This window comes from Hyposmocoma kahamanoa, unplaced genomic scaffold (genome assembly GCF_003589595.1).
Source record: "Hyposmocoma kahamanoa isolate Upper Pololo Valley unplaced genomic scaffold, ASM358959v1 63, whole genome shotgun sequence".
NCBI lineage: Eukaryota > Metazoa > Arthropoda > Insecta > Lepidoptera > Cosmopterigidae > Hyposmocoma > Hyposmocoma kahamanoa.
Window position 1 is genome coordinate 17,411,149 of NW_020653851.1, and position 13,694 is coordinate 17,424,842.

At 35.7% G+C, this 13,694-nt stretch overlaps 1 protein-coding gene across 3 annotated transcripts in view; it reads right to left on the reverse strand.

The window, feature by feature from the left end:
• Positions 1-2,330: 2,330 nt before the first annotated feature.
• The window catches only part of LOC113229986 (prolyl endopeptidase), a 43,634-nt gene continuing 32,270 nt past the window's right edge, over positions 2,331-13,694 (reverse strand). For 2 of the 3 annotated variants that reach the window (XM_026463693.1, XM_026463690.1), the window contains 12 exons: positions 13,542-13,684; positions 11,723-11,882; positions 10,592-10,711; positions 9,836-9,916; positions 8,427-8,612; positions 6,748-6,771; positions 6,295-6,408; positions 5,121-5,269; positions 4,311-4,523; positions 3,899-4,038; positions 2,914-3,101; positions 2,331-2,645 (listed from right to left, as the gene is read on the reverse strand). In XM_026463693.1, coding sequence (XP_026319478.1) covers positions 2,580-2,645; positions 2,914-3,101; positions 3,899-4,038; positions 4,311-4,523; positions 5,121-5,269; positions 6,295-6,408; positions 6,748-6,771; positions 8,427-8,612; positions 9,836-9,916; positions 10,592-10,711; positions 11,723-11,882; positions 13,542-13,684 — 1,584 coding nt within the window. In that variant the 3' untranslated portion in view covers positions 2,331-2,579. The remainder of the gene's footprint in view (positions 2,646-2,913; positions 3,102-3,898; positions 4,039-4,310; positions 4,524-5,120; positions 5,270-6,294; positions 6,409-6,747; positions 6,772-8,426; positions 8,613-9,835; positions 9,917-10,591; positions 10,712-11,722; positions 11,883-13,541; positions 13,685-13,694) is intronic. The other variant, XM_026463692.1, reaches the window with a different exon arrangement.

A 13,694-nucleotide genomic window follows, 5' to 3' on the forward strand; every position in this document is an offset into this window, starting at 1 on the left:
TTAAGAAGTGTTTTATTTATTTTGTTGTAAGTAACTAATATTTTTATTATTACGCGGGTAGAGCAAGTCCCAACTGAATTCGTGCTGATAGCAACACCTGTAAGGATACAATAAAAGTTAATATTTCAATTCGTGTTTCTTTTGATGGTTTGGTACAACAGAAAGTTCAAATCATCGGCCTCTGTTCCCATCCTCCAGCATACAATAAAGCTTCATACAGATTTCATTCTTATTTCCATAATACTTTCTGATTGGACTGGGTTTATATTTTTTTTTACTAAGAAAAGTTTGATATGGTCATTTTATTGTTGAGGTTATGTTAAAAATTAGACAATACTTGTTCTTAGATTTTCACTACGCCAGAATGACACTGGATGAGAATGATTGCTTGAAAATGTTTAAAAAAAAAGTGTTATAAAGATTTAGGGTCGAAACACAACTGCAAATCGGCGCGATGCGAATTCGCAACGCAACTGCAACGCTAATTGCTGCAATGCATTTCGTGCCCTGTCACGATTCGGGTAACCATTCTTTCGACGATCGTCAACCTACTAAACGTATTTTTTAAACTAAGGTACCAACATGAATCGTAAAAAGAGTTGCACTGCTGTTATTGATAAGAAAGTATAGGAAAAAAACACAAAGAAGATTAACATCGCAGGAATGTGCGATGCGTCGTGCGAGCTCATAAATTTCTGTTCTGTCTGTCTTTTGTGTTTCGACCCTTACTTTTGAACGCAGCACTACAGCATCGAGATTTCATAAGACTCGTTTATACTTACCATGATTTTTCCGAACATTGAGACAATTACAAGATTTCTAATAACGAAAAAAGTTCAAACGGAAGTGGTCGTAGTAAAAGCCAAAGTAGTCACTCCAACATGTCTTTACATGTCTCGCCGCTGCTCAAGCCTTTTCATTGTCATTTATTATTGAGAGAATCGTTGTTATCTTTTGAAGCTGATTGGTTTTCAGCCAATACTCAATAAATAACTAATAAAACAAATGTTGAGAAGAAAAAATCAATGAATAAGTCGAGCTGGATTCTAAAACAAAATGATAAAAATATCACTGGCCATTTTTTTTCCTGTGCAAAAGATTCAGTAATAGAACACATTAGTGAAATAGAACAAAAGAAAATTTCCCCATTTTTTTTATGTTAATATTTGTCAATAATTTCTAACGCATGGCTACCTCAAAATAGTAAATAAAATTGAGCGATCGGCGCCGAGTTGTCTAGACGCCTAGGCGCCAGCATGTCGCGCCGCGCGACGACAGACCGGCGCTAACGCATCGCGCGTTAGTATTAATACTTTGTTCTGTCAAATACATGAACTCGCGCGCTGACTCCGCCCACTGCCCCACATCGTTCTTGTTGCTATAGCAACGGCGTCTGCTAATCATCGGCTGTCAATATTGTTCACAATTTTTCGGAAAACTGAGACGACATAACTTATTTATTTGACAAGTAAAAAACCGAACAGGGATTTTTCATTTTCATTATACAGTTGCTCCTTTAAAATCATCTCTTTTTTTCCAACTTATATCGGTTATATGAATGAAAATAATATTTTGATTGATAATTCAACTTCAAGATGCATATAAATTTCCATTATCCTGGTCCAAAACGGGCATGGTTCTTGTCTATAACTTATTCCATTTGTCAGTGTCACCTCGTTCACTTTCGTACCAAATTTGTTAGGATTCGTTAAGATACACCCGCTATTCGGACTGTGATAAAATTTGTTTTATTTCTCAGAACTAATGAACAAGTCGAGTTGGCGTTTACCCAAGGAGGTACAATTTTTTTTAAGCATAGGTACTAAATAGTACAATTAGACGTAGTTAAGCAAAAAGGATCCAATCCACAAAATTATCAAAAAATGAGTTATATGTTCCAAACGGTTCCTAAATGGTCACCTATTCGATCAGCAAAGAAATCCAACATATAAACATAAATAGATATCTCTGAAGTTACGTGACATTATAAGTTTTAAAAATAAAACAAGAGTGAGAAACACTTTTAAACTTCAAACTGCCATATCTTGAAAGTGACTGGATGTGCATTGGATCCTTTTTGTTTAACTACGTCCAATTTAGGTACGTACATTTTTAAATTTGATAGAATTCGCGGAATACACCCTCTGGCTCACCTTTCATATACATCTCTTTCGCACAAATCCATCCGTCGTTTCTTTTACCTTTGCACATTCGAATTCTACATCTTTCGAGAATATGACTTTCATCTTCATAACAAAGAATACAGTAATAAAAACAAAAGTTTATTCAATAAAAAAATAAGTAGCAATGCGTAACAATATCACCAGTCTCTTTAAGACACGAGGTATACAACTGCGGAGCGGTAATATTCGTACATTTTGGATGCACCGTTAATTTTTGCACCTCCTGTATTCAATAAACATTGGAAGATTTTGTACATTTTTTTTAATACAGTTTATATCTTTGATCCGTTAACGTTCCTTCTATAGAATTCTTGCGTAAGTTTTAGTTTGCAAGAAATAAACACACATTGCACAATCACTTCGCCTTGCATTTAACTTTTAATACTAGTTGGCGTTTCATTTCTCATATTTGAGGCCAAGCGACTGTGTCATGAAGCACAAGATGTCTGTGTGCTCGTCAATCTGAAAAAGAAATATGTATTTTTTTTATTTTAAAAATAAATGCGAAACAAGAGTCACTATAATGCTAATTATTACTAGATTTTTGTTACTTCTTTTTTCATATTTCTTATTCCGTTTGTAAGTCGTTAATAACGACAACAAATTAAATTTAAAAAAAAACAATTAATGTAAGCAATGTAAACAAAGCAATGTAGATGATTTACATACAGGTTCATACGCAATAGTACTAGCTGTATCGTAGCTTGTGCAAGAAAACGTGTTTACTCACGATCTTGGCGGTGGGTTTTCCGCCACCGTGGCCCGCCTTAGTGTCTATTCTAGCGAGCAGTGGACGTTGCTGCGGGGAATTGCGCACAGCGTGCTGGATGGCCGCCACAAACTTGAGCGAATGTAAAGGCACCACGCGGTCGTCGTGATCTGCTGTTAGCACTAGTGTCGCTGGGTACTCTGATCGCCCTGGGCATGATGAGAAAATGCAATACAGTGTATATACATTTATATTGGTTCGTGTCGACCTTCGAGTTTACTTTTTTAAAAGACTTGAGTAAAATACGTTTGCGGGTTGGCCAGTTTTCGTAAAATTCTTAATAGTTGTTGTAGACAGTTCTGTCGATGTATTGTGAAAGATAAAATTTTGTAAAAAATATGAATGGTGAATGTTATGCCATTCTAATGATTAATATCTTATTTTTTACAGTTGGCCCCCTAGTATCGAAATCAATTCTTGGAGTACAGACGCACATTCTTGTTCTAATGCAAATTATTTATCCATAGTAGATTATCCTTTAATAGATAAAACATCCGCGTAAAAACGACAGTAGGTATAAGTAGCGACGAAAACATCAAACATTGAAACAGGTATATTATTCTGAGCTCTAAAGGAAAGTCGACTGTTCCGAGTTATATTTCGGGGTAAGTACAACTTTCATTATATTTGTAGTATTTTACAAATTTATTTAGTAAGTGATGGAGTTCGCCTATTTATTGTATAACCGTTATCGATATTCAATCGACAATTGATAATTACAGTCAAATATATCGACTGCAATCACTAGCTGCTCTTAGTGGGCAACACTTTTGCGCAATGGTCTGTTATTTTACCCTGTCATGGAAAAAAACGGACTATAGTAAGGTTTTCATAGGTTTCGAAACATGTATAATTACATGAAATACTAACATTAACGGTAATCGAGTAATATTGTTTTCTTTCACATCCTTCCAGAATTTTTAGGCTGATAAAATCTAAAATTTACCATTATCAGGTGTGTGAATATTGTGTAGTGGAGAGTATCGAAGCAGATACTGGAACTGCGTCTCGTTATCGGAGCTGCCGTAGTCTGATACCCACGCGTGCCCGATGGTGAACTTTTGGAACCTTAGCATATCTAACACGCTGCAAACAGAAAAGTGCTATACTTAAGTCTACATAAAAAAAAACCTTAAATTTCGACTTGACGAAGGAGTATGAGCGTTCTTTAACTAGGTATTTTTTGGGGCGAGGCCCAGTCAATATCAATTATTGCCTGAAGAAATTGTACTTTTAATGTTAATTAATATTGTAATTAATTAAGTTGCCAATGAAGCTTGTGGTAGGGTAAAAAAACTCTTAAAATGTTGATAAAGATGTAACTAACGGTTTAAAACAAAAATGAAATTACCACTCACCCGACCTGCACTATAGCAGCTCCATACAAATCTGGCCGCTGATTTATACAAGCCGCCACCAGCAAACCTCCGTTGGACCCTCCTTGAATTGTAATGAGCGAGGGCTTGGTGTATTTCTCTGCTATGAGATATTCCGCGGCCGCTTGGAAGTCGTCAAACACGTTCTGTTTGTTGAGTAGACGACCAGCGTTGTGCCACCGTTCCCCATATTCCCTGTAAAGTTAAAAGTTGTGTTGTAATATTGGTCAGTCTTTTTTAAGTAATTTCAGAATATTCACTGATTTCACACTCATAGAGCGTCAGCATTTTGCTCATAGTCTTTTAAAATTTACTGATATTGCGACGCGTAGGGAACTTATTGGCCCTCTATGACACTGGAAAGTTGCTGGTGTATATAAAAGCAAAAGTTTTCTTTTCTTAAATCCCAGCTATTTTATTTACCGATATTTGCTGTACTTTTTATTATGCACTTTTTACACTTTGTAACGAAGTTTTATGAATAAATTTATTATTATTTTAGGGTCAATGCAAGTTTATATTTATGTACACTATAACTTGGACCTTTTCAAGGCGAGAGTGTATAGGTGTGCAGCTACATCGTCAACCTCATCGCCACTTTCCATCAAGTGAGATGGAGGTCAAAAGCGCACTTATTTTTGTACAAAAAAATGTAGTCTTTACACAGAAATAGACCTTACAAATATACAATTACGAGTTCGAGATAAATTTTAAAATGTAACGGAAGATTAACCATACGTTATTTACACTAACAGTGCTAATCGCGAAATAGAATAGTATGTAATAACACACCCTCCACCCCTAATATTCGGTATGGCGACAACGCCATTGAAGTGCTGCATGAAGACGAGTCGCGTAACACTGAAACTCGGCTGGATATTAATGTTGAATCCGCCATAGCCGTAGATGAGTGCCGGGTGCGACCCGTCGCGAGGCAGACCCTGAAAATAAACAAAAATATTAATAAAATTCATGCGCTATACCACAAGCCATATCTGTCTTTAAGTGTTTATACAACCTCAAATGGCTTTGGTTGATTCCACATAACAGTGAAAGTCATAACAGTGAAAGTGTTGAATCAGTCGCTTTGGAAAAAATATATCAAAATAAAATAGAGAATATACACCGTTGACTTACAAATAAATGGACGACGGGTCTAATACAAAAACCACGAAAAAAATGTCCCAAGTCAACCTATTTAAACGTAGTGACATGTAAAGAAATATGAAAAAGCTAAAACGTTGAATTTAAATTGTAATATCATCGCAGTACTGTCTAATTTTGCTTCACTGTCAGTCGAACAAACGAAGACTAAAGCGTGAATGACGCTCTGTGTACGATTTTAACGCCCTATGTGTATGCCTATGATATACACTGCTTACTATACGGTGTGAAAACACGGTTCCTAAAACATTTTCACGATATAGAAAAAACCCAAACTTACCTTGAAATTGCAAGAAAACAGCTGGATTCAATAGGTACTTTACATATACCAATTTTTTTTTAATATAAACTGAACTAAATAGAACCGTATAGCATACGGTATACATTTTTCAAATGGGTTTAATTTCGTTAGTAAAACATAAATTCTGAAATAAAGCCAGTGTCTACCGCACGACTCAAGCAAAATGAAGCGTAAGGAAAAAATTTGAATTCGAGATAGTATCGACTCTTGATAACTTACAACGCTAATACCGATAACTTCAAAAAGTTTATAATATCACAACAAGGCAGTTTCATAAAAAAAATTTTAGCTGTAGAGCTTCTTGTGAAACAGTTCGTCCAAAGAAATACTGCCACATTACGTATTTCTGCCAGGTGTTGCAACAGACGCGTCCAATCAGATCGAAAGAAATTTTATTTGTTGTACGATGTTTGTATCAACAATAATAACTAGTGGAGTATAATTTTCACAAAAAAAAAAAAATGAATATCATGGTAGTAAAACGATAAATTTAAAAATCACCTTTTTCGAAACGATGAACATAGGAACTTTAGTGCCGTCTTTGCTAGCGTAGAACACCTGTTTAGCCACATATTTTGATGCGTCGAAATCCTTCACTTTTACTTCTCTGAATACCTGAAAATAATTAAATAGTGTAATTATCATACCATTTTAATTATAATCTTATATTATAGTTGTTGAGTTTGAATTTGAATCGTATAGTAAGTGGCACAAAATTGAATTTAATGTTAACTGTGAAGCCTAAGTCTTGACTACGTTCTACCAATGATTGACTACACTGTCTTATCAAATAATCTATAAACAATTTAAAAGATGTGACATAAGTATCTTTATGTTATTCTACACAATATGTAATGTTCTCCCTCTAAACAATACATCTTTAAACGACAAATTATTAACGAATTCGATTACGATTCTACATCAAGGTTACAATTACTAGATTGTTCAACTTGCATTTCGCTGAAGTTTATTGTGTATCTGTAAACAATATTATTGGAGTTAGTCAACTTATAATTTGGATATGAAATCTTAGATAGTAGATAATCATTGTCCTAGTAAAACGACTAACTACATTTTTTTGTGGAACTTATGAGCATAGCGTAATTTCGATTCACATAATCCATGATCAGTAGTGCGATTCACGTAAGTTCAAGCAATCGAAATATCGTTGAAGTTACATAGTCATTCGATCGAAGTACTATCCAAAATGGGTATTCACGTGTCACTTGAACGAACGTTCATATGAGTAGAATCGAAACGTAACGAATAATGAACGACATCTTGGATTGTGAAATTTGACATTTAGTCGTCGCAAGCAATTGAAACAACTGTCAAAATTTTAACAGAATACCTATGACTTGTCGTTTAGAGTCAATTTAAGTTCAATTCATATACCAGAATACGCTTTAACGACATTTGCATCGATCGACTTTAAAATTGGACTCGTTGCCATTCACTGTCACACGTGAATAGGAAAAAGCAGTTCAACGACTAAATCGCTACGATATCGTAACGGTTTGACTACGTGAATCAACCCCAGAGCTTTTTCAAGATCCGGTTACACTTGACCGTTCGCCAATTCGGCGAAAAATCTGCTATAGCCGACTGCCTTTGTTTGCTTTTGGTTGTTGGAGGCAGTTGTTCTACTCCTTTGTTTCCACATCGGTCGCTAGCCGAAGTTGTCCTGATTACCTTGGTATTACTCGGTTATTGACCGCAGTCGGCATGACCGCTTTTGTTTACTTTTGGTCGCTGGCACTATCGTTGCGACCAGGCGCCTTTGTTTACATTCGGTCGTTGGTAATTAATAATAATAACGCACACACTCAACATAGCCCCGCACTGGGTAAAGCCTAAGTCGCGGGTGCCATGGACACACAGACAACCACAAATTACACCCAAACTCGAAGAGAGAAATAAATGTAGGCCATACAAATATTTCTCCCGGCTCGGGAATCGAACCTGGGACCTCTGCGTGGCAGTCCGACATGGTAACCGTTCGGCCACAGAGGCAGTTAATAGATAGGTCATTGAAATACTATGTTACATATTACATACCTCCAACGAAACTACTGTTTACAAAAGTAACAGAAAATGAAAATAAAGTTGGCGCTTTATTGTCATTTTCTGTTATTTTTGTAAACAGTCATATTTATTTACTAATATTACGCTCCCCGAATTTAGTGAAAAACAATAAAGAAACAAAAACAAAATTCAAAAAAAAAACAAAAATATATTTTAACGAATTCTGTTAAAAAAAAGATATAAAAACAGAACAGGTCCAAAAATTAAGTTGGCGTAGTGTTCATTGGAGGTACCGATATAAGGAATTAATCCTTATAATTGACCCTTTCGATAGCATCATTAATATATAGTTTATTTTTTTATTTCACATTTGGTCTGTTTGTTCCCATATGAAGCAAACCACTTTTTAAGTCTGTATGCGGTATTATACACATTTTACTAAAAGTAATGTCGTTATGAAGCAACATATCCTATCTACAGTAATTAGGGTAATTTCCCTCCGTGTCCCATAGCCGTGAGACGCCCTGTCTAGTCGGTTAGTAACAAAGGATATTCGAGCACCTTAAGGTTTGTCAAATAGTGATTTTTTTTTAACGCGTAGCACATACCGTTGGCTCGAAAGGCTGCTTCTTAAAGTCGACATGGTAAATGATCCCTGGGGTGAGGAAGGACATGAAGTGGTAGAAGATCTCGCTCTGTTGTCTCTTGCCGGAGAAGCCAACTATCGAACCCACGTCCAGGTCAAATGTTTGGATGAGTTCGCCGGTTTTTAGACTGTGCAGTTGAAGGACACTCTGTGAAGAAAGTATTTAAAACTGTTTAAAACAGTAAGGGAAAACTAGTTTTTGTCATACACTAAGTTAAACATACTTACTTGTACTACGGATGGCATAGATAAATTACATCTATAACAATATGGCTCTAAGTATATTTAGAACGACAGACACATTAAAAGATGATAGAGAAAACATGAGCAGTGGCGGTTTGCGTTTTAGCTTATATCGGAATAAATTGCCGAGTCCGAAAATTCCCTCGACTATCTGTTACGATGTTTTATACATTAACCTGAGTTAGGGCTCTTACACATAAACACGATACGATATCGTGTCTGTGTGAAGAGCCTTAAACACGGTACGACGTCGCGTCGTGCAGATGACGATTAGCGCCATCTACCTAGATTAGGAAGCGTTAATTTATAATTTAGTTTGTAACACACAATGCCATCTATTGACACGCATATTTGAAGTTCAGAAAATAATTTAAACTTATGTTCAATATTTGAACAATATTAAAAGGAAAAAATAATTGACTTCTTATATTTCATATTAAAGAGGAATTAATTGATATCCACGGTCATTTATATAATATGTACTATCTGGAGGCTATTGACCAGCACCATCTAGATGTAAGACGGAATTTTGACTTTTTCCAAAGTTACGATCTCGTTATTTGTTGAGTTACTGGTTCAATGCTATCATGAAATTAATTTATTTTTTGTGAAAATACTCCACTAGTTTGTTATTTACTATTAAACACAAAGGAAATCGCCCTCCTTCCGACCGAACAAACCAGCGTCTGTTGCCATGACGTGGCTACCGCTCTTGCCAACTAAGCTACGGATCGAGCCGTATTTATTATACATGTTTAATATAGTGTGACCTTTACACAACGCTTACCCTTAATTAATGCGCGCACACACTCATAGCTCCGCACTAGGAAACCCTGTATCGCGGGTGTCATGGATACACACATAGATAACCACAAATTACACCCAGAATCACGAGAGAAATAAATGTAGACCATACAAATATTACGCCCGGGAATTGAACGCGATGAGTGGTAATCCAGCATGGTAACCATTCTGTCACGGAGGCAGTTAAAACTTGAGTTCTATCTTATATTATTTCATTATTAAAATAGAGTATCTGGTTGCTTAACAGTGGAATGGCAATACGAACAAATAAATATATTCTAATTTTATTGGCTATTAAAGTGAAATGAATTAATATTTTCTTACCTTAACATCTCTGATGTAATGTATGACTAATTTGTCATTGTCTACGGCAGAAGTCCAGTCGAGAACATCGCTGGAATGTTCCTGAGAAAACAAAAATATGTTAACTATTGCCAGACATATGCACTGTGTAACTAACTACTCGCAAAACTATTGAAGAGAAAGAAAATAACGTAAAAGTTAAATCCTATATGGCAGTTGTATGAACATTACTACTGCTTGAAGATTTATTTTATGATTATTCCAGGGAGTTTTATAATAATTAATTTTTCACTTATCGACTAAATTTTATTATTTTGTTTGTATTTTAATGTTATATTATTTTCATTGTTGCATGTTCAATTAATTAATTTTGATTGTTTTTTATTTAATAAAATTTTAGTAATGTATTTTTTATACTAGTGTGTCTTGCCAAATATAACATTTTTTACAAGGCCAGTAAATGAATTTAATTGTTTCGTCTCAATAACAGAAAAGATACTAGCCTCATATGCTTATACTTGGACATTACACAAGCTATATCTTTTGACATATTTTTAAAAATGGAAAGTATAGAACTGAGTTTAACGGATAACCACTAACAAAGTAATATCAGCGCGTTGTATGAAAGAGACGGCATGCATTAGTGTACCGTGTATACTGGGTAAATAGAGTACGGTGGCGTAAGTTATAAAGTGCTATTACAATAATTTCGAAGCGTGTTTTGTTTGATTCCGCAATTTCAGCTTTCCATATGTCAGTAATATAATGGAGTCTTACCGGTATAAGGGTTTCCCAATTCTCCTCAGCATGGTTGTTAAGGTCGATCTTGATCAACCTGTAGTTGGGCGCATTTTTATTCGTGCGGAATAGACATACTGAGCCTTCGTTTGTTACATACTGAAAACAACAAAATGCTCTGATAATGATGCTTACTGTATGTACATAAAACAGTGACATATACTGTATCATATTTTGACGACCTCTGTGATCGAATGGTTTTCATGATGTCGTCATCTCCGAGGTCCCGGGTTCGATCCCCGGCCGAGTGAATGTAGAAAAATTTTGGCCAAGTTTAAATGACCGCGATCGCGGAAACAAGTGCGACAATCGCCGCGCGTCTTTCGTCACGTCTATCACGTGTCGATCATGGCAGCTAAGTCAAAACTGTTTCGTGTGTCATGTTGGTCGCCACCCGGCCTCACCATTATGTTACAAGCCACGTCGTGTGCGAACCCACTAATTTTTAAACGAAAATCTATGACTTTTGCGTAATACCACAATACAATTAAAAACAATGCGAGTAACATAATCTACTTATGAATAATTTATCCATTAATGTAGTGACGAAAGAATTGACTGATTTATATCGTTCGCACCAATAGAGACGAAATGTCATTTAATTTGTTTGATAACTATTCTGCCAAATCATTACGGTGCAACTGCGCTCCGATTGGCCAGTCCGAATTCGAAACAATTGACGGGTGTCGTCAATTGCTTAACTTCAAAACGACCAGTTCAACTTGATCTTTGCTATAATGGAAGAAAATTGAAAAATGACACATTGAATATTAAATTACCGATGAAATGTGTTTTTCTCACACCACGGAACGGAACAGCAGCCCATTGTTAGAGATATTATCTTTATTACAATAAATACAGAATATTTTTGGAATATACGGGGACGTACACACAGGTCAGTTGTTGGCGTTGTACTATTTCAGCGCAAACGAGAGTTGATATTTAAAAATGAAGTGAGGCCCATTTGTCTAATGAGTTGCCGGGGATGGATGGCCCTTACTTCGCTCTATTTCTGGTTGTATACTCCATAAGTGAGAGAAACATTTCTCCAAAGTAAAAACAAAATCTTAAGTCTTCTTCATTTATGGGTGACATTTAAATTGGGCGTACCTCGTAGTCAGCCTCGAATTTATGCACGATCTGTGTGAGAGGCAGCTTGCCGGTGATCTCTTTCTTGTCGCTCAGCTCCGCGAAGAACAGCAAGTTGTCGCGACAGTCTTTCACTGGGGAAACTATGAGGTACTTGCCGCAGTCAGTCACTTCTGCGCCACTGGAATTTTTATTTACGAACGTGTCAAAAATTAGTTTAAAAAACGTTCTAACTGAAAAGAAAATATGTTTGAACTATGTATGTGTACCTACAGCATCCAATAGTCATCATTTGAATGAAAAAAAATTAAATACTTTCTTCATCATTCATAGAGTCTACGTACAAATATAGTATATAATTCTACCCGATTTTGCTTATATTACGAGGTAGAAAACTTGAGCACATCTTTACCTTTGTTGGCACAGTCAAGGCCATTGGATGCTTCAGAAAACAAAAAATCTACCCAACATTTCCGGTACCACTAAATACCCAAGTACTAATTTACAATGAATACTAATCAAATTAACTATTAAATTTTTTTTACTATGTTTGTTCAAAGTGTACATGTACAACAAATGTCTACGTCGTAGAGGCAAACATACGCGCGTCTGTCCACCATTGTCAGCATGTTGGTATTGTTATAACTGTCAATAACGAAACAGCATGTTAGTATAAAAAAAAGAAGAAAAAAATACTATCGGACATATAATTCGAGTCACTTTACATTTTTATTTTTAAAGGCCTAGTATATACTAATTAAAGAAAAAGATCTACCGGTTTTATAAATTCAAATTTTCAACAAAGACATAATGGAAATGACGTTTAGTATACCAGTTACAAAATTGCTAGTTTTTGTTCATATCGACTACTTAGAATTTTTTTTATCTTTACACTTTTCATCAATCAAACATTTTTTAAACGTTGGCCATTTATTACTGAAAACGGAAGGTGGCTCAAATGTTATGCATCCGAAAGTGACCCAACACTTTGAACAAACACTTGACACGTGTTTTTGGAATTAATCAATAATCATCAAATTTTTTTGAGAAGGCTCCGACTAAAAGTGAAGGTCTAATATTTTCATTAAAAAATGATATAGGATGTAATATATATCAGTACAGCTCCTTTTGAAAGAGTTCGTCCAGGCAAGTACTGCCACCTCATCTATTTCTTCATGACTGTGTTCTGGTTTTGAAGTGTAAGGGTGCTGATGAACAGGCACATGAGACTTGTCAACTTATGTCTCAGGGTGACGGGCGCAGTGGCAGTGCTTCTCAGATCGATCGTTGCGATTTAAAGCTCTGAGTGGCACTGCAACTGTTATAGGACAGGCGTGTAGCTTACCATCAGGAGAACGACTTGTTCGTCCCGTCACTTGATATTATATATATATATATATATATAGACATTTTTATGTTTTTATTTAGTGTCCAATCTGCCGTCCACTAACTAATCAGTTATTTGACAACCATTTTAAATAGCAAAACATAGAGCACAAAATTCTGTTTAAAAACAGTTAACATTAGTTAACGTGTTCACCTTATCGGAACTAACCCTAAGGGTGCATAGCTGGAATATCATCAAACACTTTCAATATTTAAAACTGGATATCATAAAAAACTGTATAATTATCAAAATAATAATAATAATAATGTAACTAAAGGTGTAATGTTGTGGACTGTGTTGTCTGAAGGGAATAAATGAATATGAATATAAAAAAAACCATAATTTTTATGATATCTCAAAAAATATTTTGTGACTTAAGTGGTTTGAGTTGGCGGACGGCAGAAATTTGTGGCGATTTCCTGCTAACGCTAAATCCAGGCATGAATCACTTACATCCTCCAAAGAGGCTCTTCGGGGAACTCGACGACGATGACGTCATCGGCCTGTGGCGTATTGAGTCGGTGGTAACAAAGCTTCTGGTCGCGATTTAGCTCAGTCTCTGACCCATCCGCCTTACCAGTTTGCTCGGGGTATCTCTGGATAAGA